Raw genomic sequence first — 14,216 nt, forward strand, 5'->3', positions numbered from 1 at the left:
AATATGTTAAGTTTTGGTAATAATTTACAAATTTCATTTATCTCCTTTTGACGATACTTTTTTTTTATAATAAGTAGTAAATTATATTAATTTTACTGGTTTTTCTTAAATAAAAAAAAAATTCTTTTTTAACATCTTCAACATATTATTTAAAACATTAAAATATATCTATAAAATAAACGCTATATTTTTTTAATCATATTAATTACTACAACTATCTCACAACAAAATAACAAGATACTTTAATGAATTTTTCAATAAATTAATGAATAAATATTCTTAAACTCAGAAAAAGATAATTTATTTAAGAAAATAAACTTAAACTATTGAAATAAATTATTATAATAGAAATACTAAAAAACAAAAAAGAACAATTTCATACAATAAAATAAAAAAGAAACTTATTACTTAATTAATTTTTTAAACTCACACAAATTATTAAAACAATAAAAAAGGAAAAAACCTTTTTTTTAAATTTCTTCTTTTAAAATTCTCTTTTTTTAGTATTTTATTGATGGAAAACCAGTTATAATCAGTTAAGAATGGAACTTGTATTATTATTTAATTGTTTTAATAATAATGAATAAAAAACAAGGATGTTGTACATTATTTACAATTGGGTTTTATATCTTTATTGCATTAGTAATAATAGCATGTATTGTATTATATACATTTGTAATGCTAAATGACCAATATGATGATGTATTAAAAATCAATGTTTGTATCGTAATTAAGGGGTTTATATTTTTATTTACTTATAAAACAGATTTTAGGGGAGTCAGAAAAAACAAAGGTATGTGGTTATAGTAATCAGGATGGATTTAAAACTTTTCAATTTACAATTGGTTTGTTATTATTTCTTTACAACTAAGGAAATAAAAATTAATTAAATTTAGTAAATAATAATGATCATACATTTCAATGTGGATTTGAACCAGCACTTTCATACTTAGTATATTTAACATTATTTCTCTCTTTAGGAGTAGTTATTTCAATAGTTGTTGCAGGTCTAGTTTTTCGAAGGGCATCATATTCATTTGGGGTTTGTTTCATTATTTAAAGTAATAACGTTTTAGTAACAAAAAAAAGAAGTAATAAGTAGTTATTTATATTTGGAGGTATAACAGCAATTTTGTTTATTGCAATAATATGTTGGCAAATATATGAAGTAAAACGAGGGTATAACTATTGTACAGATATAATTTCTTCATCTTTTAAAAATAAAAATATTTCTATAAAATGTAAATATACCCCATTTATTATTCCAATGATATTAGAATTTGTATTATTTCTTAGCTTTGTTTGTTTTTTTTATTCATTTAAAAAACAGAAATACATTTTATAAATTAACTTTTTAGGTATTAAATCCTATTATTGGTTGTCAATATATTCTTATAACAAAACCTTATGTTCCAAAAAAACGTCAAGGGACTCCAGAGTATGAAATGAAACAAATTGAAGATGATGAAAAGGAATAAAAGTTATGTATCAACTATTATTTTTAATTAACATGTTATTTCTTTTTATAATTATTTCAAAATTATGTTCGATTGATTCAAAAATTATTAAAAACAAAAAAAGAATAAACAAATTTTAAATGATTCGTTTTCTTCAATTATACTAAAGATTATTGTATTATTCTGATGACATTAAAAGACCAGTAATTGGTATATGGACCAGTTTAATAAAATATCCACAAAATCCAAGAATAGCAAATCCAATTAAAACAACATAAATTGTTTTATTATATTCTTTTTGATTTGGTTTATTACATTTAGTAATGAATCGTTTACTATCTAAAATAAATTCTTCAGTTGGTTCTAAAACGTATTGCTCAAGAGTATCCATTATTTATTTTTATTAATTTATAGTTCTTTTTATAGTTCTTATTTGAAAAAAAAATCATCATCATTTCTTTTTTCTCATTCAATCTAATCATTTTACTTTTCATTTTGAATAAATTCATATAAAAACTATTTTTGATAAACTCAAAAAATAACGGAATATATAACACAAATAAACTCATTCATCATTTAATCCAAATAAAATTCCATTAAATCTATCATCATCAAAATCAGGATGTTTTTCTTTTAATTTAAAATAAAGACCACCAGTAATCAAACTATCTGAACCAGCTTGATGCATTGTACCAATTCTTTGAACTCCTAAACTAGAAGCAATTGCTTGTAAACTACCATGATAAGTTTGACTAATTTGATTAGTAACATGTTTGAGGTCAATAATATTAGGAAAGAAAATACATAGTTTTGTAAAGAAATCATCAATAGAAGAAGGTAATTTCTCACAAGTTAATAATCGTAATAAATAACCAAAGTCATATCCACTATGAAATGTTAACCAATGAGTATTTTCATTTAAAACTAGTCCTGAAGTCATAATTGTTTCTCCAAAATCTTCTTCAGTAATTCCAGCATTTTTAAAATATGGAAAATTAATACCTGCTTTTTGTAATAATTGAATTGAATCAGCAGAACATTCATCTTTGTCAGGATCAAATTTAAAATTAAACTGCCATGTTCTAACACCTTCTGGATATTCACCACGTTTGTTTTGTAAAGTAATACCAACTTGAATTATTTTTAATTCATCTACATTTCCTTTTAAAAACGAATAATGTTCTTCAGGCTCAGCTGAGTCTTGCATATTACAAGATGTTCTACTTGAAAATCCTGGAAATTCTGTGTCCATAGATACATATGGAAAGTCATCAATTAATCGACTAATATTCATCATTTCTTCTTGTAAATTATTTTGATAAACATCAATGAAATAATTGTTTGGGAAACTAACATCTTGAAAGACATATGAAGAAAATTGTCCTTGACTTAATTGAGCAAATCCCTGCATTGAAAAAGGTGGATAAAAATGACTTGTATTAAGAAATGGATATTCCATACCATTATAACTTTGCATTATTTTACTAACTTCTTAATTTGTTAATAAGATGATGGATTTAATGGTTACGTTCTTCCAAATCATCACTTTCTTTGTTTTTTTATTAACTTTCTTTAATTTTATTTAATATTGATTTTATTTCTTAAATAATATTTGTATAAAAATTTATTAAATAAATAATAAAATAAAATTCCACACAACAGATCAGACTTAATTTATTGTAAGTATTTGAATGGTCTTTCTTTTTGGCTGACAACTTTTGGTGCAGTAACAACATCAGCTGGAATTTCAACTTTAACAGCTTCAGTAGATGGTTTAACTGCTTGTTGCTTATTAGTCTTCTTAACAACTCTCTTTGGTGGAAGTCTATTTCTTCTATCAGTTCTAGATCTAACTCTAACTACTCTTCCATGAATACCACATGAAACACAATATTCTAATTTCATATAAGTCTTTGGTAATTTATATTTGGTGAGAGCTGAATTATCAGAAATATCACGGACAGCAGCGGCTTCTACAATATTTTTAATTTGATATCTCTTAATAGCCTTATCCTTTGGAACACATCTTCCACAATGGCTGCATCTAACATTTTGGGTATGTCCTCTTCCTTTCTTTGATCTTCCGTTGTTTCTTCTCTTTGAAGTCATCTCTGTGTCAATCTCAGTCTTTTTTCTCTGTTTTTTGAAAACCCTTTTAGTTATTCTATTTTTTTTAATTTATTTGTTATTAATTTTTAATTTATCATTAATTTATTATTATTATATTATTTTTTATTATAATTATTCTATTTATGATTCTTTTTATATTTACATATTTTATTTCTTCTATTATACATTCATTTTATGTAAATTATTATTAGTAGAAATTAACATTAATTATTCATATTATTTAACTAAATTTGATTTTAGTAAAAAAATATTATCAGATTGTATTTTTTCTTGTTTAATATTTTACAATAATTTAAATGACATTTGATAAACTATTATTTCCAAATAAAGAAGGAAAAAAGAAAACAATATGAGATAAACCATTATTTCACAAATTGAAGATGACAACTCACTGCCACGAATGCATTATGAACTAACTTTAGAAAGGATATTATATAAACTAATTTTGAGAGATGAATCTAGAGTTAATATTTTTATCCATAAATTAAGAAATTAAAATAATAGTAAAAATAAATTATAAATTTAATTTAATAATAATGGTTCATTGTTACACTGCGAATTATCTGGAGAAAAGAAACCACAGAAGAAGAAGTTCCCAGGAAAAAAGGAGTTCTAACTCTACATCTAGAAATGAAGAAGAGGTGAAAGACAGGATAAAAATAAAATTAGAACAAAGATTAAGAACTTACGAATATTCTTAGACATATTTAATATTCCAGTTTCTTGTTTTCTTACAGAATGGACGCTAAAGTACTTGCTGGAATTTCTGATGCAAAACTCAAACATACTGAAACTGTTGATAAAAGTGCACCAGTTATTGAAAATGTAGAAATTAAGAAAGGTGATAGAAATGAACTTCTTAGTGGAATTAAAGAAGGTAAAGAATTAAAGAAAGTTGAAAGTAATGATAGATCTGCACCAGTTATTGCTGCTGATGCTAAACTTCAAGAAAACACAAGAGGTGCTCTTCTTGCTGATATTCAAGCCAAGGCTAAATAAGTAGATTATAGGATGATATAGTTCTTATTTACTTTTCATTCAATTCTTTTATTTATTTTATTTTGTAAAAACAAATTTTTAAAAACAAGATTTAATTAAAATCATTTGTCTTTGATGAATATTTCTTTGCTAACATTGCAACAGAAGATGGTACTGATGGTTTTGGTGGATGATATTTTTTATATTCATTTTCTTTATAACATGAATATTGGTTTTCCATTTCATCAATAGAAATTTGTGAATGTGATGGTTTTAATTTTTGACATGTTTCATTTGGTAATATTTTATGTGGAGAAGATAATTCTGTCTGAGACTTTGTGTTATCTTCATTTACTTTACGTAGTGTAGATATTGTTTGTTGTGTTTTGTGTATTTCTTTTTGTTGATTTCTTATTAAACCAATTGAACGTGGAGAATTTGGACATGAAGATGATATTTTTCTTTGATGATTTGGTATATCTTTAAGAGGGATTGTTTTCTTAGGAGATAAGAACGTCTGTTTTTGAGGAGAAATAACTTCTGAATGTTCTACCACTTTTTGTTTTATTTGAAGTACATTTTGACTCAATGTTCTTCTATACAAATTTTTATCTACATCATCAGGAAAAATAGAAGGATAATTTTCTATTACAAATGTAATAAAAGAAATAGATAATGATGTGGATTCTAATGTTTCATTTGGAATATGAATAACTACTGGAGCAATACACACAGCCAAATTTTTTGCATTCATTAAATTAATATCACTATATGTATGAATTTTATAACAAAGTTTCATAAATTGAGAGAACATTGTAAAGTGAGAAGGAGGAAGAGATTGAATAAGTGCTATTGCTCCTGATATTTTATCTTTCAAACCATATGTTGCTTCTGAAACATTTTTCCATGTCTCTATTAATGTAAGTGCAGTATTAATATCAACAACTGGTTCTATCATTCCTCTCATAAATGATTTTAAAACAGCAGCTGTTACTTCAGGTGGGTATTGTTCAAAAGAAGAAAAACTAATAGATACAACTAATTTATCAATAGTATCTTTATTAGCAAGACTATTTTCTCTAAATATACCTTTTGTATAACATCCTTTTGTATATAATATTTTAAATATTTCTTCAATTGCTCTTGGTAACTGATTTACTGTTCTTCCTTCAGCAGTTAATATTGATATTAATGGTTGACTATAAATAATTGTTTTCTCTAAAGAAGGTTCGTCTAATTGAGAATTCTAAAAAAATGAATTTTGTATTATATCTAATAACATTAAAATTAAATAAAACAAACAAGTACTGCTTTGTTATACATATCCTGATATATATTTAAATCTGGAATATATGTTTTTCCTAATTCATAATGTGAAACAAATACTCTAAAATAATCAACAAAAAATAATGGAGTTTGAACTTTTAAATATTCATGAATTTTATGAGACTGAAATGCTGTAATTTCATTTATTTCATTCTTTTTTGCTTCTTTAATTGGTTTTTTTAATTCATCAATTTTGTTATTTATAATTTTGGTTGGTTGTAAAATAAGATCTTGAAATTGTTTTTGTAACATTAAAAACGTATCACAAACTGATCTAAATCCATTCAAAATTGTAGAAAGAGATCGTATATCTATAACTCAGTACTAAATTTGTAGATTATTAAAATATTAACAAACCTATATGAATTGGTTTGGGATTAATTTGTGTAACAAAACTTTCAATATAATTCCCATAACTTATCATTAACCCAGTAAGCTTTTCAATTTCTCCATCAACCGCTTTTGAAAATTTCATTTGTTTTTCCCAAAAACTACAACTTTCATCAATCAGTTTTAGATTAATTTTATAACTCGTCATAATATTCTTATTTTTTAGTTTTCTTTTTCTTTTTTTTTTTAACGAAAAAATCTAAAAATAGTAAAAAAAAAACGAAAGTCAAGATTTTTTTAGATATAATGAGAATCTTAAAATCAAAAAAAAAAAAGAAAAACTCCTTAAAATTACTTTTTGTATGGACCTTCAAATCCTTCAAAATCAGTTACTAGGAAAAATGGATAGAAGATATACCTCTCAATCATTGAACACCAATTCCAACTAGAAGTTAACCTACCATCAATACAACTTCCTCCATCTGATCCACTTCCATCAAACCCATGTTGGAAAAAGTCACGATAAATTAACGTTGACCATTGTTCTCTAGTGTATGTTGTAAAAAAGTTATCTAATCGTTTATTATTATCTTTAATAATACGTGTAGTTGTCTTTACAATTGGTGCAACAATCCATGGTACTTGTGAATATTTATCAATAAAAAATAAACAATTTGGAACATCTTGATCTCCCATATGAACTACACTTAAACCTCTCCACCCATCATTACATAATTTTTGTTTTGTATGTGCTAAAATTTGATGCATAGCTTCAGACACATTAGGTGCTGATTGCATTCTTTGAAGACCTTGACCAGTATTTACTAAGGAATAATTACTTCCACTAAGAAATTCTTTATCAGTAATATTCCATAATAGTGGCATATTTTGCATAACATTCCACCATAATGTTAAACTTTGACTAACAAAGATAAATTGTTCTGAATGATTATGACTTATTCTACTTCCTCTAACACCCCACTTAATTGATAAATCAGTAAATGGTGTTGGTTCTTGATATCTTGTTTTAAGGTCATGTAACATTTGATGAACAACACCACACATAGATGCAGCAGATGCAAACCCATCTGAAATACTTAATAACATTCTTTCAGTTTCACCTCCATATTTTGCAATAATTTCTTTTCTAGCATTTTCTCTTTCAATACCACTTCCTACAGCAGGTAATACAGCAACTCTAAATTTTGGTTCATTGAAGACTTCTTCTAAATGATTTTCTTTAGCAAATAAACCAACAGTAAGTATTTCTTTAAACTTTTTTGTTTGTTCAAATTCTGGACCAATAAAACTGGGGTTATATAAAATAGCATCTTGAAGAATATGCATCATTTTTTGATATGTTGTTCTCATTAAATGTGGATTACTGATTTTAAATCGTCTTCCAACTTCAAAACAATTTTGAATACATTCTTCCAATAATGCTGGATTATGTAACAACTTAATACAATCTCTATAACTATTTCCCATTAATAACCCAATTATAATTTGTTTTAATTCTTGGTGTTGTTCTTTAATAATTTGCTGTTTAGTTCTTTTATTAATACTAACATCTCTTTGTGAATAATAACTATAACTACCAAAATAATACATCCCATAATCAGACCGTGCTACATCAACATTATCAGTATATTCACTTACGTCTAAAGCAGAATCAAGTACCTCTAATAATATCCTTTCTTTTTCATTAAGTCTCATAGGATGATATTTAATATAATGTTTAAATAAAACATCAGGAATCTTCATTAAATGCTCTCGATATGTTATTTCATATTTATTTTCATCTCCTTCTTCAATTAGTCCTTCTATTCTATTACCTTGTTTTATGTAATTGTCTTCCCCATAACTATTGATATCTCTTGATTCATCTTCATCCCAACTAACAATGTTTCCCATTGATTCCATTTACTTTTTTGAGTTTTTAGTTTTTATGGGTTTTCTCTCTTTTCTGTTTTAACAAATAAATAATGTTATAATTAATTGTAATGTATTATAAAAGAAAGCTAGCTCTTAATTACCAAAGAACTTAGCCAATCAAGAAAGAAATAATATAAACTTTATAATTTAAAGTAAATTTATTTTGAATAGTTTGTTAAGAGTTAAGTAATAATAACAAAAATAACAGAATAATTAATATCACTGTTAGTACAAAATGAATAATTCTTGAAATATTAAAAATTCAATACACTTAAATTTAAGTCATAGATAAATGCTTCTAAAGCAAAAAAAAAAACAAAAAGAATAATTAAATTGAATAACCCGTTGTAGAAAAACTTAAAAAATTTATACTTATTTAGCTATTCTACTTAATATATTTTATTGATATACATATGAAAATAAAGTCGTTGTAAAAATGTATCAAAAGCACCTGGAAGACATAGCCTAATTTGTTTAATATAATATGAACTTGATTCTCCAGGTAAAATCTTTGAAAGTACTCCTGCTGCAAATAATCCAGTCCTTCCTTTCCCACTATTACAATGAACTAATACAACTTCACCATTTTCTAGTACTGCTTTAATTCTATTTACCATTGAATCATATAACGCTCTATTTTCAGGAATCCAATAATCAACCATTGGACAATGAAGATAAGTAATTCCATGAGACTCTAACGCTTGTTGATAACCATTCATATTTAATCGAGTAAGGTCATTATTTGTTAAACAACACACTACTGTAGTAATGCGTTTATTTGTCAGTTGTTGAATGTCATTCTCTAATACCCTTCTTCTAAAATGATTTGTAGAACCTGGCGCATATGAAAAATACATTACCCCATTACTTGACATATCCTCTGTTAATTGAGTAAAACCAATGTCATCTGTAGATATATTATTTGGTGGTTTAGAATATGTTTTATTCAAAAACAATATGTAGCAAACAAAACAATATACTGTGAAATAAATAGAAAATAAGGAATGAAGTAAGAAGAAGATATCAATAATTAATGTTAGTATAATAATAATTACCATTATCCATGTATCAAATGACTATATTGAACATTAATATTTTTTGTAAATAAATACAACAAATAACAAACATCTAATGAAAATAGTTGTAAAAGTGAAAAAACAACTGGGACAATGTTTAAATATCCCAATAACACAACTACGATTAAAACCATTCTAAATAAATGGTTCATAATTTTGATAGAACCAAATGAAATTAACAGACTATACACAATCGTATAACAACACAAAAATATTGTTCCTGGTTTGTTATCTTCAATTTGTTGATCAAATAAATCAGTAGAAAATCCAACAATTATAATACCTATAGAACAAATAAATTCAATGAAAGCAATAACAGAACAAATAAGAGTGATAACAACCATTAATAATTTGAGATTCAAATTATCCTAAAAGAAAAATTTTTTTGTAAATAAAACAAATTGTTATTTTTTGTTATTTATTGGTTTATATTTAATCTTAAAATCTAAAAATAATAATCTTAAAATAAACCCTAAAAAATTACTATCTAACAATAAAAATATTGTTATATAAAAAAAAAACTAATTACTCAGAATATTTGTAAAAATCTATCTTAGGCTTTTTTTATCTAAATGAAGAGAACTGAATAAGCTAAATTATATATAAATATGGGAAGAAGTTCATCGTCAAGTAGTTCAAGTAGTGAGTCACCTTCTTCTAGTTCATCAGCTTCTTCTTCTTATTCAGAAGAACGGTACTCTCGTGATAAAAAAGAAAAGAAAAAATCTGAAAAGAAACCAAAAAAGGAAGGGGCACGTGAATTAAAAAGAAGAAAAAAAGAAGAAATTGCAACATTAAGTAAAGAAATTTATACTATGTTTGTTAAAAGAAGTCTTTTAGCTTCTGGTTTGTCTGAAGAAGAAGCTGAAAAAAAAGTTGATAAAAGGTGGAAAAAAGCAGGGCATGAAGTTAAAGTTGTTTATGAACAATTAGCATATATTGAATCAGTATTAATTGGAAATGCTGCTGTAATGAAAAAGAAACGTAAAGCAGATACATCAAGAAGAAAAGAAGATTGGCATCCTTATCTTTTATTTTGTAAAGTTAAAAGAGATAGTGTTGTTAATGATGGTATTAGTGGAAGTGCTGTAATGAAAAGATTATCAGTGATGTGGAAAAATCTCAGTGATAAAGAACGAGAAAAGTATACAGTTTTAGCAAAAGAAAATAAAAGAAAGGATTTAGAAAAAGAAGCAAATGAAGAAAAAGCCCTTACTGCTTTATCTTCAAGAATTATTACTAATGACCTTAACACCCCTTCTTCCCAACAAAATCTCACTATTCCTGTAGTATCTGCTTTACCTATCCCAATGAATATTGTTACTGAAATTAATTTAAATGAAGAAATGAATCTTTCTATTCCCTCTAGACTACCTCCTACAACAATACAACCCTCTTTACAGCCTTCTCTTCAATCTTCTATTCCTAGAACTATAGCACCACCTGCACCCTCTGGTTCAATGTCACAATGAAAAGTGTTTAATATTCATCTCATAAATAATTACATATTATTTATATTAATAAACTATATTATTTTTGGTTATTCATTATAATAATAAAAATAAAATATATATTAAAATAATTGGTAAAAACAAATTAGCCACGAAAAGCCAACATAATTATTAAAATATGGTTTTTAGCTGAACTAATTAATTCAGTTAATTATTCTTTTATGGTAGAAGAAGTTCCTATTGTTCTTGATATTGGTTCTTACAGTATAAAAGCTGGAACTGCAGAAGATGAAGCACCATCTTGTATTATCAGAAATGTTATTGGAGAACATGAAACTGGAAAGATTTATGGAGAAAGTGTTTTTAATAATAACATCAAAGACTATCATTATCCTATTAATAGGGGAATGATCTCTGACTGTGATGACATTGAAGGAATTTTACGATTTGTGTTTGATGAAAATATGGGTGTTGATGCTTCAACAAGACCAATTATTGTTACAGAAGAAGCTCTTTGTCCAAATTTAAGAAAACAAGAATATGGTGAATTATTCTTTGAGAAGTTTGAAACCCCAGGTCTTTACTTTGAACTAACTGGAAATTGTGCCTTAATTCCACTTGATCTTGAAACTGGACTAACCGTAGACTTTGGAGAAAGTTTTGTTAGTATTTTCCCATTCTATAATGGTACTTACATTTTTAATGCAAGTGATAAACAATGTTTTGGTGGATTAGATTGTTCTACTCATTTAGCTAGTATTTTAGCAAAACAAGGATATACTCTTAATATTGATAATGATAGAGAATTATTGAATACTATTAAGGAAAATTACTCAGTTGCTAGACTTGATGGAGTTGAAGATACTATCAAAGAATATACTCTTCCTGATGGCAAAGTTATTTCCATAAATTGTTGTGATGTTATTGAACCATTAATTGTTCCAATGTCAATTGATAAAAAGAATGAAATGCAAGGTATTGCAAAAATGATTGTTGATTGTGTTATGAAATGTCCAATTGACTGTAGAAGTGATTTATTTGGAACAATTAATTTGATTGGAGCTGCTTCTAAGTTAAAGGGAATGGGAACAAGAATTAAAAATGATATTATAAAGATTCTTAAAGACCAAGGAAATAATGCACATGTAAAAGTTAATGTATTTGATAATAGTGAAGTACTTGCATGGTATGGAGCTGCTTGCACAGGTGCTTTATCTTCTATTGTTGAAAGGTATTGTACAAAAGAACAATATGATGAAAATGGTTCATTCTTTGTTTCCCAAATGTTTGCTCGTGAAGGATAACTTTTGAATTAAAATACTTTTTCATTAATTTATTCTCTTATAAAAATAATAAATAAACGAAATAACAATGTTCGTAAATTATTTTCTGTTGATATTGTATAATCGTCTTAATAAATTTAAAGACACTTTTAACTCATTTAACTTTGACACATTGAATTATCTTTTTAAATTGAAATAAAAAAGATGTGATAGACAAAATTTTACCTGTTTATTTGAAAAAATTGAACTTCAAAATACCAAAAAACAAAACTTGTCCATGAAAAGAACAACAAAACCAGAGAAAGGTAAACAAGAAGAAATGAATAAACTAAATAAATTAAAAGAAGAAGTAAGTAAAAGTGAAAATGATATAAAAATGAAGAAAGCAGAATGTGTAAGAATAATGACTGATTATGATATTGAATTAAAATTTCTTAATGCAAAAATACAGTATCAAATTGGTACAGATCAAAATGAATTACAAATGTTAAACGATAAAATAAGAGAATACAAAGAACAAATTAAACAATTAAACGAACAAATAAATAAATTAAATGATAATGCATTATCTCCTTCTTTTATTCAATTAAAAGAAGATGAAGCTGAATTACATAAAGAAATAGAAAAAGTTTGTTCATTAAAATTACTCTATTCATTTGGATGTATTTTATTTATTAATTAGCTCAAAAAAGAAAAATCAGAAAAAGAGCTTCAAAAAAAAGAAAATAAAATGTTATTAAGAGAAATTGATGGAAAATATGAAATTGTTGAAAATGAAGTTTGTTAAAATGATATATTATACCTAAAATGAAAGAATAAAACTTATTTCATTTAGAAATTTAAAATATCTCAAGAAATTCAAAATACTAAACAATGTGTAATGAAACTTGAAAATCTTAAATGTGCTTTAGAAGCAAAAACTAATTGACTCTTACTAATTCATTGAATTATATTCTTTTAACAAAACAGTCTCTCAATTAAATATACTGTTCTGAATTATTTCATAATAATCTCTAACTCTTTTTCTTATGTAGTAATTTTTAATCATTAATTACATATTTCTTATATTATTTAAATGAATTAGTTATTCATTTCACTGTATATGGAACAGTTGCTGTATTTGGAAATCAATACATTGATTTTGCTGATGAAAATAATATTGTATTAAATGGTGTTAATGATGATTCTGGAACATACTGTTCATTATTCCTTGGTATTGTTTATTTTTCACAATCATTCTGTTTTTGGGTATTAGGACAATTCTCTTATTGGCAATATAAACAAACTCTTAATATCATTGTTCAAATCTTTATTGGAGCAATTTGTCTTGCATTAATTTATTTACGAAATGGATGGGTATTATGTGTTTTAGCAATTCCAATTGGTATTATTTCTGGATACGACTTACAATCAAATGTTTTATATTCAATCAATGCAGGTCCTAAAATTAAAGGTGTTATTCTCGGTATGAGTGAGTGTGTTGGTGAATTAACATGTTGTCTTTGTCCATTGTTTGCTGGTTTGATTGCCACACAAACAGATGATAGAAAATGGGCATTATGGTTTGGATTGATATTACAATGTGTTGGAATTGTGTTATGCATCATTACACAAGCCATAACCATCATTCTTGAACGATTTGACAAACAAAAAGAAAGTGATGAAATTGAATTAGGTAATAATGAATATCAAGAACCTACTCCAATTGAAGATGTAGATGTTGATACTAATTTAGTTCATCAAATTGAAATAGAAGATGGAAATGTTTCTGAGTCTTCAGAACTAGACAAAGAAGAAGATACTGATGAAAAGAGTCCTGAAGAAAATGAAAGTGTTCAACCCACTGGTACTCCAGAACAAAAACCTTCTAACGAATAAACAGACATGACATGTCTTTGATTTCTATATTATCTATTTTAATTTTTATTCTTTGATTTTATTCACACATTTGTTTATTTTAGTCATCTCTTATTATTCTTGTTTAATGTAAAGAAATATCATTGTTATTATTTTATTTAATCGAGTATTTTAACTTTATCTTTAATTCATAATGAAATTCAGCAAAGTAATTCTCTCTTATAATTTCATACACCAAAGAACAACCAACTAATAATTAGAGATGAGAATTTATTCATTTTAATTGGTTTTAATTAGTATATGTATTTCTTTACTTTGGTCTTTCAAATGTACAAATTATAATTGTTTCTTTTCATTGACTCTTTTTATTGATAAACTCAGGTAAAACATTCA

General features: G+C 25.5%; 11 protein-coding genes across 11 annotated transcripts; 5 read left to right on the forward strand and 6 right to left on the reverse strand.

Moving 5' to 3' along the window:
- Positions 1-579: 579 nt before the first annotated feature.
- EHI_038980 (uncharacterized protein) lies at positions 580-1,478 on the forward strand (the record flags this gene model as incomplete). The annotated part of the gene is made up of 5 exons (XM_651741.1): positions 580-717; positions 767-845; positions 897-1,042; positions 1,103-1,300; positions 1,359-1,478. The coding sequence occupies 5 exons, from the start codon at positions 580-582 to the stop codon at positions 1,476-1,478; spliced, it is 681 nt and encodes a 226-aa protein (XP_656833.1).
- A 157-nt stretch (positions 1,479-1,635) lies between these two features.
- EHI_038990 (Protein transport protein SEC61 gamma subunit, putative) lies at positions 1,636-1,848 on the reverse strand (the record flags this gene model as incomplete). Its single annotated transcript, XM_651742.1, has 1 exon — positions 1,636-1,848. One exon carries the CDS (start codon positions 1,846-1,848, stop codon positions 1,636-1,638), a length of 213 nt encoding a protein of 70 aa, XP_656834.1.
- A 174-nt stretch (positions 1,849-2,022) lies between these two features.
- EHI_039000 (CAF1 family ribonuclease, putative) lies at positions 2,023-2,934 on the reverse strand (the record flags this gene model as incomplete). Its single annotated transcript, XM_651743.1, has 1 exon — positions 2,023-2,934. One exon carries the CDS (start codon positions 2,932-2,934, stop codon positions 2,023-2,025), a length of 912 nt encoding a protein of 303 aa, XP_656835.1.
- A 174-nt stretch (positions 2,935-3,108) lies between these two features.
- Positions 3,109-3,574, reverse strand: EHI_039010 (40S ribosomal protein S26, putative). Its single transcript, XM_651744.2, has one exon. It carries the CDS (start codon positions 3,564-3,566, stop codon positions 3,132-3,134), a length of 435 nt encoding a protein of 144 aa, XP_656836.1. The 5' UTR covers positions 3,567-3,574; the 3' UTR covers positions 3,109-3,131.
- A 751-nt stretch (positions 3,575-4,325) lies between these two features.
- On the forward strand, positions 4,326-4,586 carry EHI_039020 (actobindin, putative; the record flags this gene model as incomplete). Its single annotated transcript, XM_651745.1, has 1 exon — positions 4,326-4,586. The coding sequence occupies one exon, from the start codon at positions 4,326-4,328 to the stop codon at positions 4,584-4,586; it is 261 nt and encodes an 86-aa protein (XP_656837.1).
- A 91-nt stretch (positions 4,587-4,677) lies between these two features.
- On the reverse strand, positions 4,678-6,429 carry EHI_039030 (RhoGAP domain containing protein; the record flags this gene model as incomplete). Its single annotated transcript, XM_651746.1, has 3 exons — positions 4,678-5,811; positions 5,868-6,202; positions 6,249-6,429. The coding sequence occupies 3 exons, from the start codon at positions 6,427-6,429 to the stop codon at positions 4,678-4,680; spliced, it is 1,650 nt and encodes a 549-aa protein (XP_656838.1).
- Positions 6,430-6,572: 143 nt separating this feature from the next.
- Positions 6,573-8,144, reverse strand: EHI_039040 (uncharacterized protein; the record flags this gene model as incomplete). Its single annotated transcript, XM_651747.1, has 1 exon — positions 6,573-8,144. One exon carries the CDS (start codon positions 8,142-8,144, stop codon positions 6,573-6,575), a length of 1,572 nt encoding a protein of 523 aa, XP_656839.1.
- Positions 8,145-8,545: 401 nt separating this feature from the next.
- On the reverse strand, positions 8,546-9,576 carry EHI_039050 (uncharacterized protein; the record flags this gene model as incomplete). The annotated part of the gene is made up of 2 exons (XM_651748.1): positions 8,546-9,232; positions 9,283-9,576. 2 exons carry the CDS (start codon positions 9,574-9,576, stop codon positions 8,546-8,548), a joined length of 981 nt encoding a protein of 326 aa, XP_656840.1.
- A 264-nt stretch (positions 9,577-9,840) lies between these two features.
- On the forward strand, positions 9,841-10,704 carry EHI_039060 (high mobility group (HMG) box domain containing protein; the record flags this gene model as incomplete). Its single annotated transcript, XM_651749.1, has 1 exon — positions 9,841-10,704. The coding sequence occupies one exon, from the start codon at positions 9,841-9,843 to the stop codon at positions 10,702-10,704; it is 864 nt and encodes a 287-aa protein (XP_656841.1).
- Positions 10,705-10,904: 200 nt separating this feature from the next.
- Positions 10,905-11,987, forward strand: EHI_039070 (actin, putative; the record flags this gene model as incomplete). Its single annotated transcript, XM_651750.1, has 1 exon — positions 10,905-11,987. One exon carries the CDS (start codon positions 10,905-10,907, stop codon positions 11,985-11,987), a length of 1,083 nt encoding a protein of 360 aa, XP_656842.1.
- Positions 11,988-12,243: 256 nt separating this feature from the next.
- Positions 12,244-13,844, forward strand: EHI_039080 (uncharacterized protein; the record flags this gene model as incomplete). Its single annotated transcript, XM_651751.2, has 4 exons — positions 12,244-12,594; positions 12,649-12,744; positions 12,802-12,868; positions 13,051-13,844. The coding sequence occupies 4 exons, from the start codon at positions 12,244-12,246 to the stop codon at positions 13,842-13,844; spliced, it is 1,308 nt and encodes a 435-aa protein (XP_656843.2).
- Positions 13,845-14,216: the final 372 nt, after the last annotated feature.

The sequence above is a fragment of the Entamoeba histolytica genome, genomic scaffold (assembly GCF_000208925.1).
Source record: "Entamoeba histolytica HM-1:IMSS scf_1104750516869 genomic scaffold, whole genome shotgun sequence".
Classification (NCBI taxonomy): domain Eukaryota; phylum Evosea; order Mastigamoebida; family Endamoebidae; genus Entamoeba; species Entamoeba histolytica.